This window comes from Erythrolamprus reginae, chromosome 1 (genome assembly GCF_031021105.1).
Source record: "Erythrolamprus reginae isolate rEryReg1 chromosome 1, rEryReg1.hap1, whole genome shotgun sequence".
Lineage (NCBI taxonomy): Eukaryota > Metazoa > Chordata > Lepidosauria > Squamata > Dipsadidae > Erythrolamprus > Erythrolamprus reginae.
Window position 1 is genome coordinate 137901633 of NC_091950.1, and position 22629 is coordinate 137924261.

Here is a 22629-nt window from a genome sequence, read left to right on the forward strand (position 1 = left end):
CATATAACAATAGACTGGGAATCTGCTTTATACAATTTTATTGCTAAAGAGATATTATTATTGCCAGTAAGAGGTTTAATAGAAAGCTCACTCACTTGGTTACTCCAATGGATGAAGGTAACCAAGTTACTTTAAGTCTTCAACTTGATTGATTTGTTTTCTAAATTGATTTCCCATGTAATGGAAGAATTAGAGTGCATTTAGAGAAACCAGAACCTTTTTTTCTGAGTAATTTATTTCAAGAAATTCCCTGGAAGAATAACACGCTAAAGCAATTAGGCTCACTTGGGTTACTGATAAGGTGCCCACTTAACAAGATGGTTTCAATTTTCTTTAGAAGAAAATGGGTATAGAACATTTTGGGGTAAAATTCTGGTTTAACTTTAATGAGTGTCATTTATATAGAAGTTGGCTAAAGAACAAGGATATAGCTCTGATTGACTCCTCTGAAGATGGGAGGGATTAAATCATCATTTAATAGTAGATGCCTCTAAACCTATATAGATTTGGATGTAAAAGACGGAAACAACAAAAATTGATTTATTTTTTTTGTTCTTTGATCATGAAATTAACTATATTTTGATTGTTAGGATTGCTGAAGTGAATTAAAGCAGCATGTTATCAGCTCATAATCGCTGCATATTATGGAACAAGGAATTCAGAAGATAAAATGAATAATATATGTCACAGATTTTTATAAACAGAATTTGAAATGTAGAGCAATTCAGAAGAGAATAATTCTTGGTCATATGGAACAGCTGCTTAGAAATTTGCCTGATATTGCAGACATGGAGGAAGCTGAGGTGGAGTATGTGATGAAACAGAAGAAGTTCTGGCAGAAGTAAGTCCAGCAATGCAGCAGCTTCTGTTTGATGGTGGACTTTGTGTGTGTGTGTGCATGATTGTGTGTGGATACAAATGTGCCTGACTTTGTAAAGGAGCTTCAAAGAGGCTTCACTTGAAATTTCACCTTAGTAAAGCAACTCTTTTTTTTTCCAAATAATGTTACTGCATTTTACAAAGCAGAAACATAAAAAAACAACATAAACCAATGATTAAAAAATGATTGAGAGTAAAAGAGAGAGAGAGAGGCAACAAGGACAGAAGTGTAATTAAAAAAAGTAGAAAAAAACAGAAATATACCAAAAAAAGAATTTCGACTTCTTCCAAGGTTATAGAAAATGCTTACTTTTGGCTCCTAGTTTAAGATTATACTAAAACGTCAATTTTAAATTGTCAATTTTCCTCAAAAAAGAAAAGGGGAATTTTTTTTAAAAATCCCCTTTTTAAAATGTTAACAGTCATCAAATCCATGTGTCAAATTTTGATGTTTCTCCATCTCCTGCAAAAAAAAAGTCCACAAAGAGCTTCCAATTAAAGACCAATTTCTTCAGTGATTTTTCTCTCATTGGTCCATTAATTTGGCCACTATTGCCGATTCTCCCATCTTTATTACTATTAATACCTACTATTGTGGCTATTGTAGGAACTTCTTATAAAAGTTGTGCTGTATTTATCGTTTATAACAATAAAACACTATGTGATTTTTTTTCTCCATTGTTTTATCCATAATGTTACCAACTATTTTCCATTGTCATTATAGGAATACTGAACTGTTTTATGAGTGCATATAGAATTGATGAGGTTGATATCTCAAGGCCAACACTGCCACAGTGTGGAGAATTTCTGCATTAACACCTCATTATATTTTTCTTCAAGTTTATTGCATTGGTGATTCATTGACAAGTGTTTACCGGTAATTCCATATGCATTATTGCGAATTTAAAAAAATAATTTAAATATTTTATTGTGGGCTCCCAACTTTCTCTCTGAATTAGATGGGGCAAAGTGCTACTTGTACACAGCATGCTTAAATGTGTGTGGGCAATTAATGAGATTCCAAAAGAAAAGGAGGTAATGGCTGAAACCTTTAAATATATTAAGGGGGTGAATGAAGTTCTAGAGGGCATCATTTTCAATATTAAGAAAAAAAAATCTAGAGCATGGGGACATAACTAGTAGTGAGCTGCAATTTTAAAAAAAACAGTTCTCTGCCCTAATGACTGGGTGGGTGGGCATGGCTTGGTGGGCATGTTACTGGGTGGGGAATTCAGTGTCACTTACATTGAGGGGCACTTCACCTTGCCCACCTTCTCATGACTTCAGAAATGTTACAATGGTCGTAACTTCGTAAGTGTGATAAATGCTCAAAAGTCACTTTTTTCAGTGCCATTGTAACTTTGAATAGTCACTACATTTATTTTTTTTAATTGGATTTGTATGCCGCCCCCCTCCGTGGACTCGGGGCGGCTAACATCAGTGATAAAAAACAGCATGTAACAATCCAATACTAAAACAATTAAAAAACCCTTATTATAAAACCAAACATACGTACAAACATACCATGCATAAATTGTAGAGGCCTAGGGGGAAAGAATATCTCAGTTCCCCCATGCCTGACGTCAGAGGTGGGTTTTAAGGAGCTTACGAAAGGCAAGGAGGGTGGGGGCTATTCTGATCTCTGGGGGGAGTTGGTTCCAGAGGGCCGGGGCCACCACAGAGAAGGCTCTTCCCCTGGGTCCCACCAAATGACATTGTTTAGTTGACGGGACTCGGAGAAGGCCCACTCTGTGGGACCTAACTGGTTGCTGGGATTCGTGTGGCAGAAGGCGGTCCCGGAGATAATCTGGTCCGGTGCCATGAAGGGCTTTATAGGTCATAACCAACGCTTTGAATTGTGACCGGAAACTGATCGGCAACAAATGCAGACTGCGGAGTGTTGGTGTGACATGGGCATATTTAGGGAAGCCCATGATTGATCTCGCAATCGTTGTAAGTCAAGGATTGCCTGTACAAAAATACAAAAAGCTTCTTTGTTTGCAAAAAGCTGCCCTAAATACCAGTCATTAGATTAGAAATGGGGGAATATACACTGAAGATCAATGAGTCACAGCCATCATGGAAATCTAAACCCATTCTGTCTGGATGTCTTCCTTTTCCTCAGCAATACTTGCAACTCAGAGTTGCAAACCAGGCAGGTTGCCAGAACATACTGAGGAATTAAAATACTTAAAATACAAGGATAACAATCAGCAGCCAAGTTCCTCTTACTCATAAAGTGAAACCCTTTAGCAGAGAGGTAATTTAAGCTCTATAGAAAGTAGATGGGCATATTTGGGCTACAAAATGCCAAACTAAAGAGACAAATTAACAAATTAATACTTTGAGTGAGGGCTAATCCCATTCCCATCTTTATTTAGACCTTACTGCAGAGAATTTTCACCTATTAATATAGTTATTTATCTCTTTATCTCTTAAGTGCTGACATCACCTATAAAGCCCTTCATGGCACCGGACCAGGGTGTCTTCTGCCGCAGGAATCCCAGCGATCGGTTAGCTCCCACAGAGTTGGTCTTCTCCGGGTCCCGTCGACTAAACAATGTCGTCTGGCGGGGCCCACGGGAAGAGCCTTCTCTGTGGCGGCTCCGACCCTCTGGAATCAGCTCCCTCCAGAGATTAGAATTGCCCCCACCCTCCTTGCCTTTTGTAAACTCCTTAAAACCCACCTCTTTCGTCAAGCGTGGGGGAACTGAGACATCTACCCCTGCCTATATAGTTTTTGTGCATGATATGACTGTATGTATGTTTTTATATATTGGGATTCCTTGTTTCTTAGACTTTTTAAATGTACTATTGTTATTTTAGGTTCTAACTATTAGATTTGTCATCATATATTGTCTTTATCACTGTTGTGAGCTGCCCTGAGTCTACGGAGAGGGGTGGCATACAAATCTAATAAATAGATAGATAGATAGATAGATAGATAGATAGATAGATAGATAGATAGATAGATAGATAAAGATAGAAAGAAAGAAACAAAGAAAGAAACAAAGAAAGAAACAAAGAAACAATGAAAGAAAGAAAGAAAGAAAGAAAGACAGACAGAAAGAAAGAAAGAAAGAAAGAAAGAAAGAAAGATTGGTAGCTGTATTTTCAAATGCTTCGATAAAGATAAGGAAATATTTGGAATACAAAAACAAAAATTAGTATTGGATATAATTTTATTAGGTCAAGAAAAAAAATTAATCATCAAAATGTACAAATTTGTATTAAACTACAAAATGGAAGAAGAGATAATAAAAGGAAACATGATCAGCTGGGTGAAAAATATTGGACACACTATAAATTTAGAGCAATGGGACAAAAAATCTGGGGGGAAATTAAAAATTGACAAAATCAACCATTTACAAAGAAAAGGTTTATAAAATGTATTATCAATAGCTTTTAGCACCAGCGAGACTGGCAAAAATGTACCCAAACTTATGTGGGTATAGAAACGGATCACATTTGCATATGTGGTGGACATGCCAGCAGGAAAAGAAATTCTGGAGTAAAATTGGGAATTGACTAACAGAAATTATAAAGCAAATATTAAAGATAAAACCAGAACTTTGTCTACTAGGAAATATGGACCAAAAATGAAAAAAGAACATTATTATATTATACATCATATCTTGACTGTAGCAAGGATCTGCCTTGCACAACAATGGAACATGAAACTATACCTATTGATAGTATAATAATTTTAAAAAATCTTTCAGTGTGCAGAACTTGACAAGATGACATTGGAACTGAAGGAGAAAGATGAAGGAAAAGTCTAGCTTGATGTTTATGGCAAGACTGACTAGGTTAGCACACATTGCTAGAAAAGCCTAATAGATATTGATTGACTTTCTAACCTTTATTTCATGCGGTATATTTTTTAAATAAATAAATAAATAAATAAATAAATAAATAAATAAATAAATAAACAAACAAACAAACAAACAAACAAACAAATAAATAAATAAATAAATAAATAAATAAATAAATAAAATCTGCTGTGGGCTATTAAGGAAGGTGGGGCTGCTTTCTCCCTCTAAGAAAGCATGCTTCTCTATTTCTCTTTCAAGGAAGTACATTTTTCCTTTTTAATATTTCTCAAAATATTTCATTCTTCTATGAAAACCGGGTTGCTAACTTTCTATAGTGGTGCCATGTTACTATGCCATATTACCATGAGAGCAAACTATAATGCATTTTAGATGCACATATCATTGCCCTGGTTGCATCTATGGAATCCTGTCCAGCCACCCTGTTCAGGGTGACTTGCTCCCTCCTTAATCGGGGAGGGGGGTGTTGGCGAACCCTTGCAAGGCAGTGCTGAGGATTTTAGTAGGTTTTTTGCAGATAAAATTGCTCAGATCTGGATGTACCTTGACCCCAACTGGAACACAGTGATGGTCGACAACGAGTCAGTCGAGGTGACAGGGGCTCATCTTAGTCCTGTTGTGTGGGAGGAGTTTTACCTGGTAATGCCTAATGAAGTGGACATGACCATGAGTGCTGTGACCTCCGCCACCTGTTTGTTGGACCCATGTCCCTCCTGGCTGGTCTCAGCCAGCAGGAGGTGACAGAAAGCTGGATCCAGGAGATTGTCAACACTTCCTTGATGGAGAGGTCCTTTTCGGCTCCCTACAAGGTGCCAATTCTCTACAAGTTGTGCTCCCCCTCCTCCAGAAGCCTTTCCTGGATCCAGCTGTGTTTAACAACTATTATCCTGTCTCCAACCTCCCCTTTATAGGGAAGGTTATTAAGAAGGTGGTGTCGCTCGAGCTCCAATTATCCTTGGATGAAACCGATTATCTGGGCCCTCAACAGTCAGGATTCAGGCCTGGCTACAGCATGGAAACTGCTTTGTTCGCACTGATGGATGATCTCTGGTTGGTCTGGGATAGGGGTTTATCCTCTATCCTGATGCTTCTTGACCTCTCAACGGCTTTTGATATCATCAACCATGGTATCCTTCTGCACCGGCTGGAGGGGTTAGGAGTGGGAGGCACCGCTTTATTGTGGTTCACCTCCTACCTCTCTGGTCGATCACAGCTGGTCTTAGGGGTGGTGGTGAGAGGTTGACTCCTAGGTCCCTCCTTGTGGGGTTCTGCAGGGGTCAGTCCTCTCCCCCCTGCTGTTTAACATCCACATGAAACCGCTGGGTGAACTCAACCCCGACAAGATGGAGTAGGTATGGGTTCTGCCTCCCAAGGACACTTCCATCTGTCTTTCCATCACTTGGGGGGACCTTTGACCCCTTTTGAGAGGGTCTACAGCTTGCACATCCTCCTTGATCCATAGCTGACTTTGGAACATCATCTTTCGGCTGTGGCAAGGGGGGGCATTTGCCCAGGTTCACCTGGTGCACCAGTTGTGGGCCTATTTGGACAGGGAGTATCTAGTCACAGCCACTCATGCCTTTATCAACTTGAGGTTCGACTATTGCAATGCTTTCTACACAGGGCTACTTTTGAAGAATGTTCAAAAACTATAAATCGTGCATAATGCAGCCGTGTGAGCGGCCATGGGCCTTCCTAAGAGTGCCCATGTTTCTCCAACACTCCATGAACTGTATTAACTGCTGATTGGTTTCTGGACACAATTCAAAGTGTTGCTTATGACCTATAACACCCTACATGGCATTGGACCAAATTATTTACGGGACCGCCTCCTGCCACACGAGTCCCAGCGACCAGCAGACAGAGGCGGCCTTCCCCGGGTCTTGTCAACTTGACAATGTCATTTGGCGGGGTCTAGGGGAAGAGCCTTCTCTGTGGGGGCTCCAGCCCTCTGGAATTAGTTCCCACCAGATATTCATACTGGCCCCACCCTCCTCACTTTCCGCAAGAGCCTGAATATGCTGCCAGGCTTGGAGTTATTAGACTCTAGCCCCCTGACTGATGAATGTTATGTATGTTTGTGGTCTGGGTGGGAATAACCTCAAACTCACAGGAAAGAAGTTCAAAAGTAATTTTAGAAAGTATTACTTCACAGTAAGTAATATGCAACGCTTCTGCATATGCGCATAAGCATCCTGGGTTCTGCTAATTAGAACATAAGAACTCTGACAAAAAATTCTGCTCTGTATTAACACTTTAAAAATTCCTTGCCTTGCCTAATCCTGTCAAAAACATGGAGAAATTCAACCTAGAAATGAGGAATATTTTGGCAGTCAGAACAATCAACTAATGGAACAGCTTGCCTTCTGGGAGCTTCATCACTGAAGAGATTGGATTGCCATTTGTCAGAAATGGTGTAGGGTCTCCTGCATGAGTGGGGCAGGATTTGACTAGATGACCTACAAGGTCCCTTCCAACTCTGTTAATCTGTATGATCTGTAAGTTTCTATTGTTCTGTGCTGACTGCATTTCTGTAGTTTTGTTATCACAACTAAATAGCCTGTTAAATTGTTCTTGATGGTCTGTCCTGGCTGGGGCTATTAACTGAAAAGAGAGAAGAAAAAATCCCTCTCTTTCACTTTATTTCTTTATTTTTGGGGGCTAGAATTTTTCTGCTGAGGAAATGGCTATGTGTTTATTTCTTCTTTCCCCCCCCCCCTTCCTTTGGTTAATTACAATTGAACAGGAACATCTGAGGTGTGTGTAAGTTATAGGAATTATTAGGCAGCGGGCAGACAGCCTTGACTATTCAGCCAGTTTGCAGAACTTCACAAAAAGTTAACAAATGGTTCTCTTGAACTGGTGCAAACCGGTTGAATTCCACCACTGCTTGTCTTGGTGTAAAATACATTTATAATCCATAAGTAAGAATTAATGAAGAGCTATGAATGTTTAATCATGCATTAGATGCAATCATCTTGGCCGGGCTAATTGAGGTATTGTCAATCAGAGAATTTTATACAAGAAGGAAATAAATTTGCCCATGTTACACCAACACTCCGCAGTCTGCATTGGTTGTCAATCAGTTTCCGGTCACAATTCAAAGTGTTGGTTATGACCTATAAAGCCCTTCATGGCACGGGGCCAGATTATCTCCGGGACCGCCTTCTGCCACACGAATCCCAGCGATCAGTTAGGTCCCACAGAGTGGGCCTACTCCGGGTCCCGTCAACTAAACAATGTCATTTGGCGGGACCCAGGGGAAGAGCCTTCTCTATGGCAGCCCCAGCCCTCTGGAACCAACTCCCCCCAGAGATTAGAATAGCCCCCACCCTTCTTGCCTTTCATAAGCTTCTTAAAACCCACCTCTGTCGTCAGGCATGGGGGAACTGAGATATTCTTTCCTCCTAGGCTTTTACAATTTATGTATGGTATGTTTGTTTGTATGATTGGTTTTAAAATAAGGGTTTTTAGCTGTTTTAGTATTGGATTGTCGCATGTTGTTTTTACCACTGTTGTTAGCCGCCCCGAGTCTACGGAGAGGGGCGGCATACAAATCAAATAAATAAATGAATGAATGAATGAATGAATGAATGAATAAATAAATAAATAAATAAAATAAAATCTGACATATTTTTTTACCTGAAGTGCAGCCCACTCATGTTTCTTTTCTCCCTCTGATAACCAAGGTTAAAAGATCCACATTGTTCCAAAGAAAATACTCAAAGGGTGATAAAAGTAATGTGATGCAGGGATTTCTGTTTTTACTAGAGCTCCATCTCTCAACTGCAAATATTGTGAATGCGCCAAGGTTTGCGAAAGCACATGTTGCAAGAGAAGACTTTCAACATATTTTCCTCCTCTACCTTTGCAAATAAATTCTATTTTTTCCTCATTTCCCTGTTTACAGAACTAATAGGCATTGCTATATATACAAGAACACCTAATCCCCTTGCCCAGTTCAAAGACAGGGCGGTTCAAAGGACTGCAAATTAGGTTCCCTGAGGTAAAATGACAACTTGGATAGGTTTTTGCTTCCTATTCCTGATTGCTCTGTCTGCAGAGAGGGGGCTATCCACACAGGAGGAGACAGAAATCAACTGTTGTTCACGTGAGTTTCAATTGGTCCTTTCTGGGGTGAGCTACTTAATTAAGATAGATTTCTCTAGAGAGTTTCCCTCACAACTGTAGGGCATTTCATCATCTGAGGGAATTCCATCTCCACCCTTATTTCACCTTCCAACCCCTGGGACTTTCCCTCCCTTTAGCGAAGGTGCTGTTTACCTCCAGGCAATGGTTAACGCAAACAATGTGGGGAAGCCATTGTGTAGTAGCCATTTCCTGCTTGGTTATTGGCCGGAGGGAGGAATGGATGTTCAAGGAGCAAAGTTGGCAGACCCACAGAAGAAGCTTTAGTGAAATTAAAGCTATTCTAGGAAATACTTAAATGGAGGAGGAAAGAAATAGACATGGGGAGCTTGTCTTTGGCCAAAAAACCAGGCCTTATAAAAAGATACCAACTCTATTCTCTAGCATGTGCTGTTTCCTGAATTGAAAGACAATCCTAATCAGGTGAAAGAGCCAAAAACCACTTTCACACAAAAAGACTGAGCTAATCTTGTAGTCACGAGATGGGCTTCATGTACTGAATAAATCAACTTTGGAAGTCGGTCATACTCTACCCTAGAGTAAATATTGTAAAGATAGTTTTGAAATTTTTCCAGAGTTGCTGGAGTTTCCCACTGGCAAAAACAGATCGCCCAATTCCTCAGGGTTCCTCCCACCAAAGTTAACCTGGTACATAGCCTTTACTCCCCCACAGCATTGAGAGAAGTCACTGTCTTTCTGCTTTTTGCAAGAAGCAAATACTAGAACGGAAGAGAATAGAGTTCAACCTTGTTTTTTTAGTATTCTCCCATTTAGTGCAGTTGGCAGAGAAAGCAATTGAGATTGCTTGTTGCAGATCAGACAGCAAACATGCTGTGCAGGCTGAGTGGGGCCAGAGACAGCAATGAAAGAGGCATCTAATTACAAATTTTATAGAAATTATCTGAAATCTGTCCATAAGCATCAAATCTTTTAAACCTATCGATTTAATATTTCTACAGTGTTTCCCCAAAATTAAGGCTCTTGGGCTTTTGGGGTTTTTTGGTTGTTGCCAAAGTAAGCACCAGGGCTTATTTTCAGGGAGGTCTTATCTTTTTCACAGAAAGGCAAAGAGGGAGGGTGGAGGACAAAGTGAGATGGTGGGGGGTGGAGGGCGAAATGAGGCAGGGTGGAGGACAAAGCTTCTTCTCCTTGCTCACTGCCACAATGAAGCAGAAGGCTGACCGATGCAATAGTGCTGTGACCACTAAGCAAGGTGGAGAGGTTGAGGATAAAGCGGGGCCGTGAGGCATGGAGGATAAAGCTTCAGTAGTATCTGGGGCTGCCCAGCCTGCAGAGTCATGATGCTGGCATGCCATTCAGTGCCAATAGCTAGCAGGGCACCTTCTGCCACCACATGTGTTCCACCATTGGTTGCCTGGAACCCTTAAGGGGCTTGCCTTGCCACCTGCTTTCCAACTCCTGCCCGGCTCTCCTCACTTCCCCAAAGAATTCCTTCACTAACTTGTCCAGAATTCCCCATGATAGAAATCCAATATTATCTGCTGCATCATCCTGGTTTTCTAGCATCCAAGCTAGGGTCACTGTGTGAGTTGTCAGTCTATGAGGAAAACCTTCTTGCTTTTGTTTGCTTTCTCATTCTGTTTATGTTCTTTCTGTATTCCAGAGCTGCGGAGATTAGAACAATGTGGAAGTGACAGGGTTGTTCTCCAAGGCCAGGCAGGGATACCTGGAATTCCAGGTGTGCCAGGAACCAATGGGCTTCCTGGAGCCAAGGGTGTGCCAGGACCTCAGGGGCCCCCAGGTAAGTTGATGCCTACTTTTGTTGATGATGGGTGTCAAGGAGATCTAGCAGCTTATTTGCTCTTTTACTAGGGAACTCACAGCCTGGGCAATCTAGAAGAAAGGGTGTTGGAGAAAGCATCACCATGGTTACTTGGCAGAGGGATGAAAAACCATGCCCTGCCCCTCAAATCCCAACTAGGAAGAAAGGGTGCTGTACTAACAAGGTTGCATTTTAAGTCAGGAAGAAGATTTTTTTTAAAATGCTGATGACTGTACAGTAGTAGCAGTTGAAAATGCCTCTCAATTCTTTTTTAGGGAGGATGGATTTTATCATTTCATTAAATAGTTCAGTTTTTTCCTAACAAGGTGTTATGGTCTTCCCAGTGCTTGAAAAAGATGAGGGAAAACCTAAAAAACAATGAAAGTTCAGAATAGTTATACATTCTTCCATTATGTGGAAAGTGTATTGGTAGCTCTCCTGTTTATCAAAGGGTACTTGCTCCCTTTTTGCAAACTGAGAGAGTGAAGCCTCTGTGATGATATTGCTTTTTTACCAAGACAAGATTTGGGAAGCTCTTGGTATATTCTAGATGTTTTTTAAAAATATGTTCTTTTGTTCTGTTCTCCTTAGGTGAAAAGGGCTCTGTTGGAATACCGGGAAAAGCTGGACCACAGGGAGAGAAAGGAGACAAAGGAGACAATGGTAATGTATCTAGAGCTTTGTTTTGTTTTTACAAGGGAGATACATGGAAATCCAAACCGTCTTGCCCTCCAAACAAGCATTCTTACTCAAGTTTCTACTTTGGTGATCACTCTGCAAGACGAGTTCTTTGCAGGTGTCATTTTCTACATGTCAGTTCCTGTAGGCAAGAAAATAGATAACAAAATTGCATAAAAAGACAAGTTATTATACAGATAGTGCTCAATGGATGACCACAATTGATCCCAAAATTTCCATTGTAAAGATACTGTAGTTGTTAAATACATTTCGTCCTATTTTATTAACGTTCTTGCCACAGTTGTTAAGTGAACAATTGCAGTTGTTATAAGTTGGTAAGATGATTGTTAAATAAATCTGGCTTCCCCAATGGCTTTGACAGTCAGAAATTTATTCTTGTTCTAGTTTTTGTTTGACAAACTCTAATAAGTAAATAGAATAAATAAAGTTGCCAAGGTGATCACAAAGCTCTGGGACACTGCAACCATTATAAAGATGAGACAGTTGCCAAACTTCCAAATTTTGATCAGGTGACTACAGAAATGCTGCAACAGTTGTTAAGTCATAAATCACTTTTTTCAGTGCCATTGTAATTCCGAATTGTCATTAACTGAATGGTTGTAAGTTGAGAGAAACTGTGAAATCTTCATATTTTCTTTCACTTGGAGCCCTGAATCTGTTCAACTTAAAAGCAGTTTTTTCCCTCTTTCCACAGGGGAACCCTGCCGCTTAGAAGACTGTCAGCAGGAAGGTAGGTCTGAGCATTCTCCCCTTTCTTATCCAGTCACTTCACAAATGCCATCAGCTTGATTCTATCTTCATTTTGATCTCCCTTTGTTTGACCTTTATCACTCAGGGTAATAAATGCAAAACTGTCTGAACAGGCTAGAAGCGATGTTTGGAATAGTACAAATTCTCGGATCACATTTTAAGCATCATTGTGAAGCATTTCATCTGTATATATCAGCTTTCCCCAACCTGTGTCTTCTAAGAATGTTAGACTCTACTTCTTCCCATAATCCCCCTTCCCGATAGTTAATGGATCTAGTGAGGGGAAAGCTGCTACATTTTCAAATACTGTATGTCTTATTCAGGTCTTGTAGGGTCTACATATACCTATATGCTGTACGTTGTCCAAAGTCATTGGATATGAATTTTATAAATACATATATATTTTAATATTATTGTATACCAATGTGTATCCATTCTCCTACAATATGCATTATGGTGATTTTACTGGAAACGGTCTTGTAATTGTCCCACCACATATATTTTCAGAGAGAATCAGAACTGATTCAAACATTTCTTTCCCCCCACCACCCGAATTCTTTTCTCAGAGGGAAGAGCCAGAAACTGCAAGGAGCTCCATGAACAAGGAGAGACCCTCACTGGCTGGTACACCATCTATCCAATCACAGGGAAAGTGATGGTGGTTTTCTGTGACATGGAAGTAGATGGAGGGGGCTGGTTGGTAAGTAAAAGATCTTAGAGATGTTTGCTCCCAACATAACAAAAGCAGGAAGACTTCTTTTCATTCATTAGTAATATTGAAAGGCTAACTTAGCTTTTCCAACCTGGCTCCCTCCAGATCTATTGGAGTAATAGTATTTACAAGCTGTTGTCCTGCTGGCTGAGAATTCAAGAGTTGCTGTCCAGCATATCTGGAGGGTAGGCGGGGGTTGCTACTTACTGCCCCCAGTGGTGTGATGTGCATGTAGCTTTGGGTTCCTGGTGTGCGCATGCATGTGTCCCAGAGAGATTTTGCTTCTGCACATGCTCAGGAAGCAAAATCTTGCAAGAGGACACGCGCACGAGAGAGATTTTTTTGGGGGGGGGTTGTTTCCTCCCATGTGCAGAAGCAAAACCATGCTGGGACACGTGACGTTCCATTTTCACTACCAGTGCAGAGTGTGGCACATAATAGATAGCAACTCAATACTGTTGGTGGGGGTCAGGTTAGAGAAACTATGTACACAAAACAGAATACAGAATAACAGAGCTGGAAGGTGTTAGATTCGCACATAAAGGAAGAGGCAAGGCATAGGATCAGTTCAGCACCTTTATTTTCTATTAGCTAGAACTAATACGGACTGCAAGGAAGTTGCAGGGAAGTTGCTTTTAAAGGTTTTCCTGAAGCCTTAAAAGCTTTCCTGAAGGTTTAAATCTCGTGCAACTAGATTAATAATAATAATAATAATAATTTATTAGATTTGTCCGAAGACTCGGGATTAGCTAATCAGCGGCAGCTATGCAAGTAATCCCTACATATGTCTGTACATAACACCCCCTCCCCTCTTAGTTTCTGGAGTGTCCAATCAGGAGTCTATGAAGGTTACCCAGTCCTGTAGGTAAACAGGTCGCCTGACAGTTCTGCATGATTCAGTTCTTTGGCAGTCTTTGATTGGAGCTGACATGCCTGTTGCTGCTCCTCCTTTGTTCAAGCAGAGACCCTATACCAGTGATGGCGAACTTTTTTTCCTCGGGTGCCGAAAGAACATGGGCGAGCACTATTGTGCATGTACAAGTGCCCACACCCATAATTCAATGCATGGGGGGGGTGATAACATCTTCCCCCAAGCCCCAGAGGCCCTCTGGAGGCTGGAAACAGAGGGTTTCCCAACTTCTGGTGGGACCAGTAGGCTCGTATTTCACCCTCCCCAGGCTCCAAATGCTTCCCTGAAGCTCCCCCATCCCCCCAGAGCCTCTGTGCAATCTGAAAATCAGCTAACCGGCACACACATGCATGTTGGAGCTGAGCTAGGACAACAGCTTGCGTGCCAGCATATATGGCTCCAAGTGTCACCTGTGGCACCCGTGCCATAGGTTCACCATCCCTACCATTCCAGATAAATGGCTGCCCAGCCTCTTAAAATCTTCAGGGATGGAGCACTTGCAACTTGTGGATGCAAACTGTTCAACTGATTAATTGTTCTGACTGACAGGAAATTCCTTTTTAGTTCTAAGTGGGATCTCTCTTTGATAAGTTTCCATTTGTTACTTCTTGTCTTCTTCTCAAGTGCTTTGGAGGAAATGAACAGATTTAACATAATTGAAAGGGACCTTGCAGGTCATCTAGTTCAACATCTGCCGCTACCTAGGATCGAACTCACAACCTCCTGATTGTGAAGCAATAATAATAATAATTATTATTATTATTATTATTATTATTATTATTATTATTTATTGGATTTGTATGCCGCCCCTCTCCGTAGACTTGGGGCGGCTAACAACAATGATAAAAACAGCATGTGACAATCCAATAATAAAACAACTAAAAAACCTTATTATAAAACCAAACATACACAAAGACATACCATGCATAACTTGTAATGGCCTAGGGAGAAGGAATATCTCAACTCCCCCATGCCTGGCGGTATAAATGAGTCTTGAGTAGTTTACGAAAGACAGGGAGGGTGGGGGCAATTCTAATCTTCGGGGGAAGTTGGTTCTAGAGGGCCGGGGCTGCCACAGAGAAGGCTCTTCCCCTGGGGCCCGCCAAACGACATTGTTTAGTCGACGGGACCCGGAGAAGGCCAACTCTGTGGGACCTTATCGGTCGCTGGGATTCGTGCGGTAGCAGGCGGTTCCGGAGGTAGTCTGGTCCAAAGCCATGTAGGGCTTTAAAGGTCATGTCCAACACTTTGAATTGTGACTGGAAACTGAACAGCAGCCAATGCAAGAACTCGACCTCTAGGCCACAAGTTCAGATGTAGACCATAAGTTCAGATGGTATCGATGTTAGAAATCTCCCTTCTACCTGCCTAAAGCAGAGTTCAGAAGACCTTGGGTTGCCCCTTCCTCAGCATTCATCTCCACAAACTTTGCAAAGGAGAGAAAGCAATCCTTATTCTAGAGAAAAAATAGGCAATCCTATGCCACCTCGGTTTTTTTTATTCCTTTCTCTTTCTTTTTTGGTCCAGATGGGAGGGCAAGCAAAGTTGGCCTTCCACATTACATTTTAGGTACAGACAACGTGGGTAGCAGTGCTTCCAAGCAACGGTTTAATACTTCAGTCACTCTGCCACAATTCTTTACTTTTAAAGCAGTGCCCTAGTAAGAACCTACTAAGCCAGTATGAGAAACTCAAGTGTAAATGGTATAATATTAAGAAAGCAGATTCTCTCTCTCAACCAGGTTTTCCAGAGGCGCCAGGATGGGTCCGTCAAATTCTACCGTGACTGGAAATCATACAAGAAAGGATTTGGGAGGCAAAGATCAGAATTCTGGTTGGGCAATGACAAGATCCACCTTCTCACTAGTTCTGGTAAGTCCAAAATCTCTCCTTCTACCTAAGGCTCAATTTGATAAATTAAATACTTTTACATGAGTAACGCTCATCACTATCAGAAATTAATTTACAAAGAAAGATGAATATCAGTCCTTTCAGATTTCTCTTTGCATCATAGGGACACGTGTATGCATAAAAGAAAGACTCTGATCTGTTCCTATCAGTATATAACTTATTTTTGATTTCCTTCCGTAAAGATTAATGGTACATTGCAAATTCATAACTGAAATCTGAGGAAAATAAACTTCCCCCCCCCCTGTAATTTACAAATTTTCTCAGAGCTTTAAGTAGCATGGTTTCCTAAGACTAACTGACTTGATAACTAACTGACTTACTCATCATATATAGGTAGAGTTATTTAAAATATTGACTTTGTGAAAGTCATTTTCTGGTTAATTGTGCAAAACAATCAGACAAAGTTTATGATTTTGTGACAATAGTTTAATTTTTCTGGGTCAAATCTTGTGCTCCTACAATTCTGTTCCTCTGTATTGTTAGTTATCATTGCTTTTCTATTGACATGGTCCACAATTCCACTGTGAGTCACGTCCATCAAAAAGCAATGATAACTAACCTTTTATGAATCGTGGTGGCACTGTGGTTATGTCCTTGTGGAATGAAAGTCTACTACAATGATCAATATGCTTCCCATCAAGAATTTCTACATCTCTAGAATTCATTCTCTAATAATATCTATCCTTTGGTGATCAGGAACACAGCAGTTGAGAATTGATATGGAAGATTTCAATGGTTCCACAACCTTTGCAGCATATTCCAGTTTCAGAATCGCAAATGAAAGTGAAAACTATAAGCTAATGTTGGGCTCCTATTTGGATGGCAACATGGGTGAGTAATACAGAGGCTGCTTCTTTGTTTGAGTACTTTGTTACAAATTATAAAACACAATTATCTTAAAACAGTTAAAAATCTGCCATATACAGCAGGTGATTTTCTGAAGGCTTTTCACCGAGTTACATGAACCTCAGGGCACCATATGAATATAAAAACATTTCTTATGGTTTTGCCTTCCACTTCTACTCATAAGAAATGTATTATTTTTGATAGAGAATTTTAGAATTACCAGTATTCCTAGTGGTGAAAAAAATGAATTACCGGTATTTCTGTTCCATTGCATGTAATGCTACATTTGGCGGATTTTTTTTCATCCTTTAAACAAATCAAGTGTCCTTCACTTGAAACAAATATGTCTGTGTTCACATGAAGCTATCAGAATATGCAAACATAGTCCTCATTTAGCAATCATAATTAGGATCAGCAATTTGGTTGTTAAGCAAAGCAGTTGCTAAGAGAAACGATAACTGTGCTTATGATCTTACATTAGTTTTCCTTTGCTTTAGAAGACCTGCAAAATCATAAATGTGGACATTGGCTACAAAGTTACTTTTTCATCTCTATTTTAATTGTGAATGGTGGCTGTCTGAGACGATTGCTAAATGAAGACTAATTGTATTCCCTGTATATTTCTGCCCTGACCTTTTATGAGCTGTAGTGGCACAGTGGTTAGAATGCTGCACTGCAGGCTAATTCTCCTGACTGCCAGCTGCCAGAAGTTTGGCAGTTCGATTCTAACTGGCTCAAGATTGATTCAGCCTTCCATTCTTCTGAGATCAGTAAAATGAGGACCCAGATTGTTAGAAACATAGAAGATTGATGGCAGAAAAAGACCTCATGGTCCATCTAGTCCGCCCTTATATTATTTCCTGTATTTTATCTTAGGATGGATATATGTTTATCCCAGGCATGTTTAAATTCAGTTACTGTGGATTTACCAACCACGTCTGCTGGAAGTTTGTTCCAAGGATCTACTATTCTTTCAGTAAAATAATATTTTCTCACATTGCTTCTGATCTTTCCCCCAACTAACCTCAGATTGTGTCCCCTTGTTCTTGTGTTCACTTTCCTATTAAAAACACTTCCCTCCTGAACCTTATTTAACCCTTTAATATATTTAAATGTTTCAATCATGTCCCCCCCTTTTCCTTCTGTCCTCCAGACTATACAGATTGTTGGGGGCCATATGATGACTCTGTAAACCAGTGGTCCCCAAACTACGGCCCGGGGGCCAGATGCGGCCCGCTGAGGCTATTTATCCGGCCCACGGATGAGTCTCTCAGCCTGGAGAAACCCCCATGGGCTCTGAGCCCCGCCCGGCTTCTCCGGCTGTGTCCAGGGACCACAGCAATGTCCCCTGTAAGGCGTGCTGCCACGCACACAAAAACAACCCCCTGTCCAGTTTTTTCCAAGGCTGCACTGGGGAGCTGGGCATCGGAGTTGGGGCGGGGAGCAACAAAAAAAGTGTGGGAAAGTCTTGCACCAGTGAAGGTTCGCACGCGCCTATGCGCGCGAGCTCCCTGTTCTACTGCCAGCCTGCCATGCACCTGGGGGGGGAGGCTGAGCACTCCGCCGCAAACTTCAGAGAGAGAAGTGGGGAGAAAGAAAGAAAAGAGAAAGAGAAGGGGAAAAGAGGGAGGGAAATAGAAGTGGAGAGGAAGGAAGGAGAGAGGGAAGGAAGGGGGAGAAAGAGAGGGAGAGAAGAAGGGAGGGAGGAAGAGATAGCAAGAGAGATAGTGAGAAAGAGAGCGAGAGCAAGAGAGAGAAAGAAAGCAAGAGAGAGCAAGAGAGAGAGAAAGAAAGCAAGAGAGAAAGCAAGAGAAAGAGAGAGAAAGCAAGAGAGAGAGAGAAAGATAGTGAGAGAAAGAAAGCAAGAGAGAGAGAAAAGGAGAGGAAGGAAGGAGGGAGGGAAGGAAGGAATGAGAAATGGAGGGAAAAGGAAGGAAGGAAAGAAGGAAGGAAGAAGAAATGGAACAAGGAAGGAAGGAAGAATGAAATGAATGGAGGGCAGAGAAAGGAAGGACTTTTTTGGGGAGGTGTAATTTTTTTTAAAAAATTCTCTCAACAAACAATACAGTGTACCATCTAATTTTCCATGAATAAAATGCACTATTTTGTTAGTAACTAATATCAATCATCAAAAAAGTTACAAATGTTTTTTTTGCTAAAGTTGTCATCCAGGTACATACTTTTCTTTTAATTAAATTCCCTCCTTAATGTTCCTTCAAAAAGTACACCAATTATATTTCTAACGTATTAACCATTATGACAAAGTGCTTCCTTTTTTCTTTATACATTTTTCTATAAACCAAAAAAACCTTGCATAGCCAATCAGATGTTAAGAAAAGAAAATTAAAAACAAAACATAAACTTTTGTGAATTTCAGACTTCCACCCCTCTAAATAGTACGTTCCCATTTTGTTTTTTACTTTAAAATAAGGTACTGTATGTGTGCATAGGGATTTGTTCATAGTTTTTTTTATAGTCCGGCCCTCCAACAGTCCGAGGGACTGTGAACTGGCCCCCTGTGTAAAAAGTTTGGGGACCCCTGCTGTAAACACTAGAAAGGGCTTTAAAGCACTGTGAAGCAGTATAAAAGTCTAAGTGCTGTTGCTATGACAGGAGATGCTCCAAATCACAAGTATCAAACTCACAGCATCAGGTTGCCATCACGTGACATTTTATGATATTTCTCCACCCCCTTCATGAAGCTGGAGTGGGAAAGGCCTGCATGTGAGTCATCTAGCCCATGAGTTGCCAGTTTGAGGCAGAGCCAGGGTGGCACAGTAGTTAGAGTGCAGCACTGCAGGCTACTTCAACTAACTGCTAGCTGTAGTTCAGCAGTTCAAATCTCACTACCAGCTCAAGGTTGACTCAGCCTTCTACCCTTCGGACGTGGTTAAAATGAGGACCCAGATTGTTAGGGGCAATATGCTGATTCTGAAAACCACTTAGAGGGGGCTGTAAAAGCACTATGAAGTGGTATATAAGTCTAAATGCTATTGCTATTGCTATTGCCAGGCTTGCTCCAAATGAACAATTCTTTCCTTACTGTTTAAGTTGCCTAAAGAACTAACAAACTCTATGCTATTGAACCTATTTTGACACCTGGCAACCACGTGGACAATTCCCTGAAATTTTCTTGGCAAGATTTCGGAACTGGCTTGCCTGTGCCTACTTCCTGGGGTAGTGGGGAGTGGGACAGAGAGGGAGAGTGGGGAAACTGGCCCCAAGTCACCCAGGTGCTTTTATTTCTAAGGTGTGACTAAGACTCAGTTTCTTGGTTTCCAAACCTGGTGCTCTAAGCTCCCTGTAAAAGTGGCTAACTGGCCTGAAGCAGAAATTGTTTCCTGTTAAAAGATTGATCCTTTCATATATCTATGAAAGGAGCTAAATTTGTTTGGTTGGCACTTTGGCCTTAGAATTGCTTTTCCATTCTTTTATGTTTTTTAATCACATACTATATTTTTTAAATGACTCTCTGCTAACTGTGGCATCCGTGGAATGTATCTGATTCTTTTTCATTTTTTAATCTTTAATCATGAATGTATAAAAAAGCTCCAGAACTGCATCTAGAATTTTAAACATATATGATTTATATATATACAGTATATAATATAACAATTTACATATCTCTCATATAATAGTGTGTGGTAATCTTATTATATTGTTCTATGTCGATTGGTTTTTTGTTAGGATATAATGAAGTCTAGCTGCATTTATAAACCATGGTTTAAAGATTGGCATTTCACATGATCCATCAATTAGGGGTTATTTAATAAACCATGGTTAAGCAAACAATGTTATAAGGAATTCCTACCTAGTGATATGATGAATTGAGTTGGGAATTTCTGCATATAAGTTATGCATTCTATTATTTTGTTTATTTGCATTTTTCACTGTGGTAGCACTGTGACTGAAAGCAACAATACAGTAAATCATTGACTTTCTCCTCTGATTTTCTTCACTCAGGGAATTCTTTCTCAGGACATAATGGCCTGGCATTTTCTACAAAAGACAAAGACAATGATAACTATGCACCTGGAAGTTGTGCTGTGAATCACAAGGGTGGTTGGTGGTATGGTGCCTGCCACTCTTCCAACCTGAATGGCCTGTATCACAAAGGGGAACATAAATCTTATGCTGACGGCATCAACTGGTCTGCTGGGAAGGGACATCATTACTCTTACAAATATGTGGACATGAAAATTAGACCTCAGTAGGTGAAATATCAGTATATTTGGAATTGCTCAACTCTGATTTGCTGACTGAACTTATTAACACATGAATATCCTTTTGAATTCTGTTCCTGAAATGAGAGTGGCTACGTAGTGGCTATCCAAACAACTGCATATGTAATTTAAACATACAAATAAATGGGAGGGGGGAGATTTGCCTTCATTGGGGAATTAAAGGTATCCAAAAGGAAACAACTAGTTTGAAGATGAAGGATACCCAGCTGGCTCTTGCATGAGAATTTAGTATCTTCAATTTGGAATGTTATCCACTGTTATTTTATAGAAGGTCACTAGTCTAATAAAATTTGGTTTTGTGTCTAGAATCCTCACACTGTAAATGTGGAGCAGTTTTTTATTGCTGTATCATTCTTGGATGTACAGTATCAGGTATTCCAGAAAGACCTTAAAACATTGATATAACCTTTCAATTACATGACATATTTAGAAATCTTACAAAGTCTTCCATTCCTGAGATTATGACATGAGGTTGCCTCATATCACCCTAAAACTGAGAGCCAAATAATTAATGGGTATTATTGATCCCCTAGAGGTGATGGACTGATTGTGTGAGGCTTTGTAAGCTTAGGATGTCACTTTGAATTAATTGGTTGTTCTAGAAAAGAAAGGATAGCATTGCATGAAAGGAACTGAATTTTGACAGAGTTTCTCTGAACAGAAATATCAGCTAAGAGAGATGCATTTTAATGGAAACAGTTAAACCAACAATCTGTGAACAGATTTTTCTTTCCTTTTGGAAGATTTTATTTTTCTGTGTAGTAAGGGAACAGCACTGAGAAAGTGTTGTAGAAAGAAAAACTAAACCAGAAATAGTGCAGGGACTTAACATGGGAAGGGAAAACCAAGCCAAAATCACTAGACAGCCATAGATTTACAAATGCCTACGCCACAAGAATAGAACTCAATAGAATCACCTAATAACAATTACAAGAGTGCCAGGACCATCAGAAACAGCTGCGAAATATAGATGATATTAAAGGTCAGGGACGTGCAAGAAGAAATATTAATAAAATGTCCATTTGTTATTACAGAAACTTAATCAATGACCAAAGAAATAGCTCAGGGCAAGGATTACATTCTTTGACAAAGTGACAAAATTAGAGGACCACAGGAATGCTGTTGATGTGGTTTACTCAGGCTTCAGTAAGGCATTTGACATAGTAGACCATAATGTACTACTGGGTAAAGTAGAAAAATGTGGGATGGACAGCAACACCACCAGATGGATTCAAAACTGGCTAACCAACCATACTCAATGGAACTCCATCTACACGGAGGGATGTATGCAGTGGGGTAACCCAAGGCTCTATTTTAAGTCCAGTACTCTTCAACATCTTTATCAATGATTTGGATGAGGGGATAGATGGGGAACTCATCAAATTTGCATGACACCAAACTGGCAGAAGTAACCAACCCTCCATAAGATAGGCTCAAAATACAGAAGGATCTTGACAAACTTGAACATTAGGTGCTATCTAACAAAATGAAATTCAATGGTGAAAAAAGTAAGGTTCTACATTTAGGCAAGAAAAACAAAATGCACAGGTACCATATATGTGGTACATTGCTCAACAGTAGTAACTGTGAAAGGGATCTTAGAGTCTTAGTAGACAACTATAGAAATATGAGCCAGCAGTGTGCAGCAGCTGCGCAGAAAAGCCAACAGAGTTCTAGGCTGCATTAACAGAGGGATAGAATCAAGATCACACAAAGTGTTAATGCCACTTTATAATGCCTTATAAGGGCAGACTTGGAATATTGCATTCAGTTTTCATCACCATAATTGTAAAAAGGATGTTGAGAATCTAGAAAGAGTGCAGAGAAGAGCAAAAAAGATGGTTGGGGGACTGGAGGCTAAAACGTATGAAGAACAGTTGCAGGAACTGGGCATGGCTGGTTTAATGAAAAGAA

The 22629-nt window shown here is 40.3% G+C and overlaps 1 protein-coding gene across 2 annotated transcripts; it reads left to right on the forward strand.

Annotated features, from left to right (window-relative positions):
- Positions 1-648: 648 nt before the first annotated feature.
- On the forward strand, positions 649-21038 carry LOC139175677 (veficolin-1-like). 2 transcript variants are annotated; one of them, XM_070766877.1, is made up of 10 exons: positions 649-841; positions 1604-1756; positions 8623-8823; positions 10486-10623; positions 11236-11307; positions 12038-12073; positions 12660-12793; positions 15457-15586; positions 16322-16456; positions 20435-21038. In XM_070766877.1, exons 3-10 carry the CDS (start codon positions 8724-8726, stop codon positions 20683-20685), a joined length of 996 nt encoding a protein of 331 aa, XP_070622978.1. In that variant the 5' UTR covers positions 649-841; positions 1604-1756; positions 8623-8723; the 3' UTR covers positions 20686-21038. The 2 variants fall into 2 exon arrangements, with proteins under 2 accessions (XP_070622978.1, XP_070622985.1); XM_070766884.1 differs by lacking the exons at positions 649-841; positions 1604-1756 and having other exon boundaries at positions 8538-8823.
- The last annotated feature ends 1591 nt before the right edge of the window (positions 21039-22629 follow it).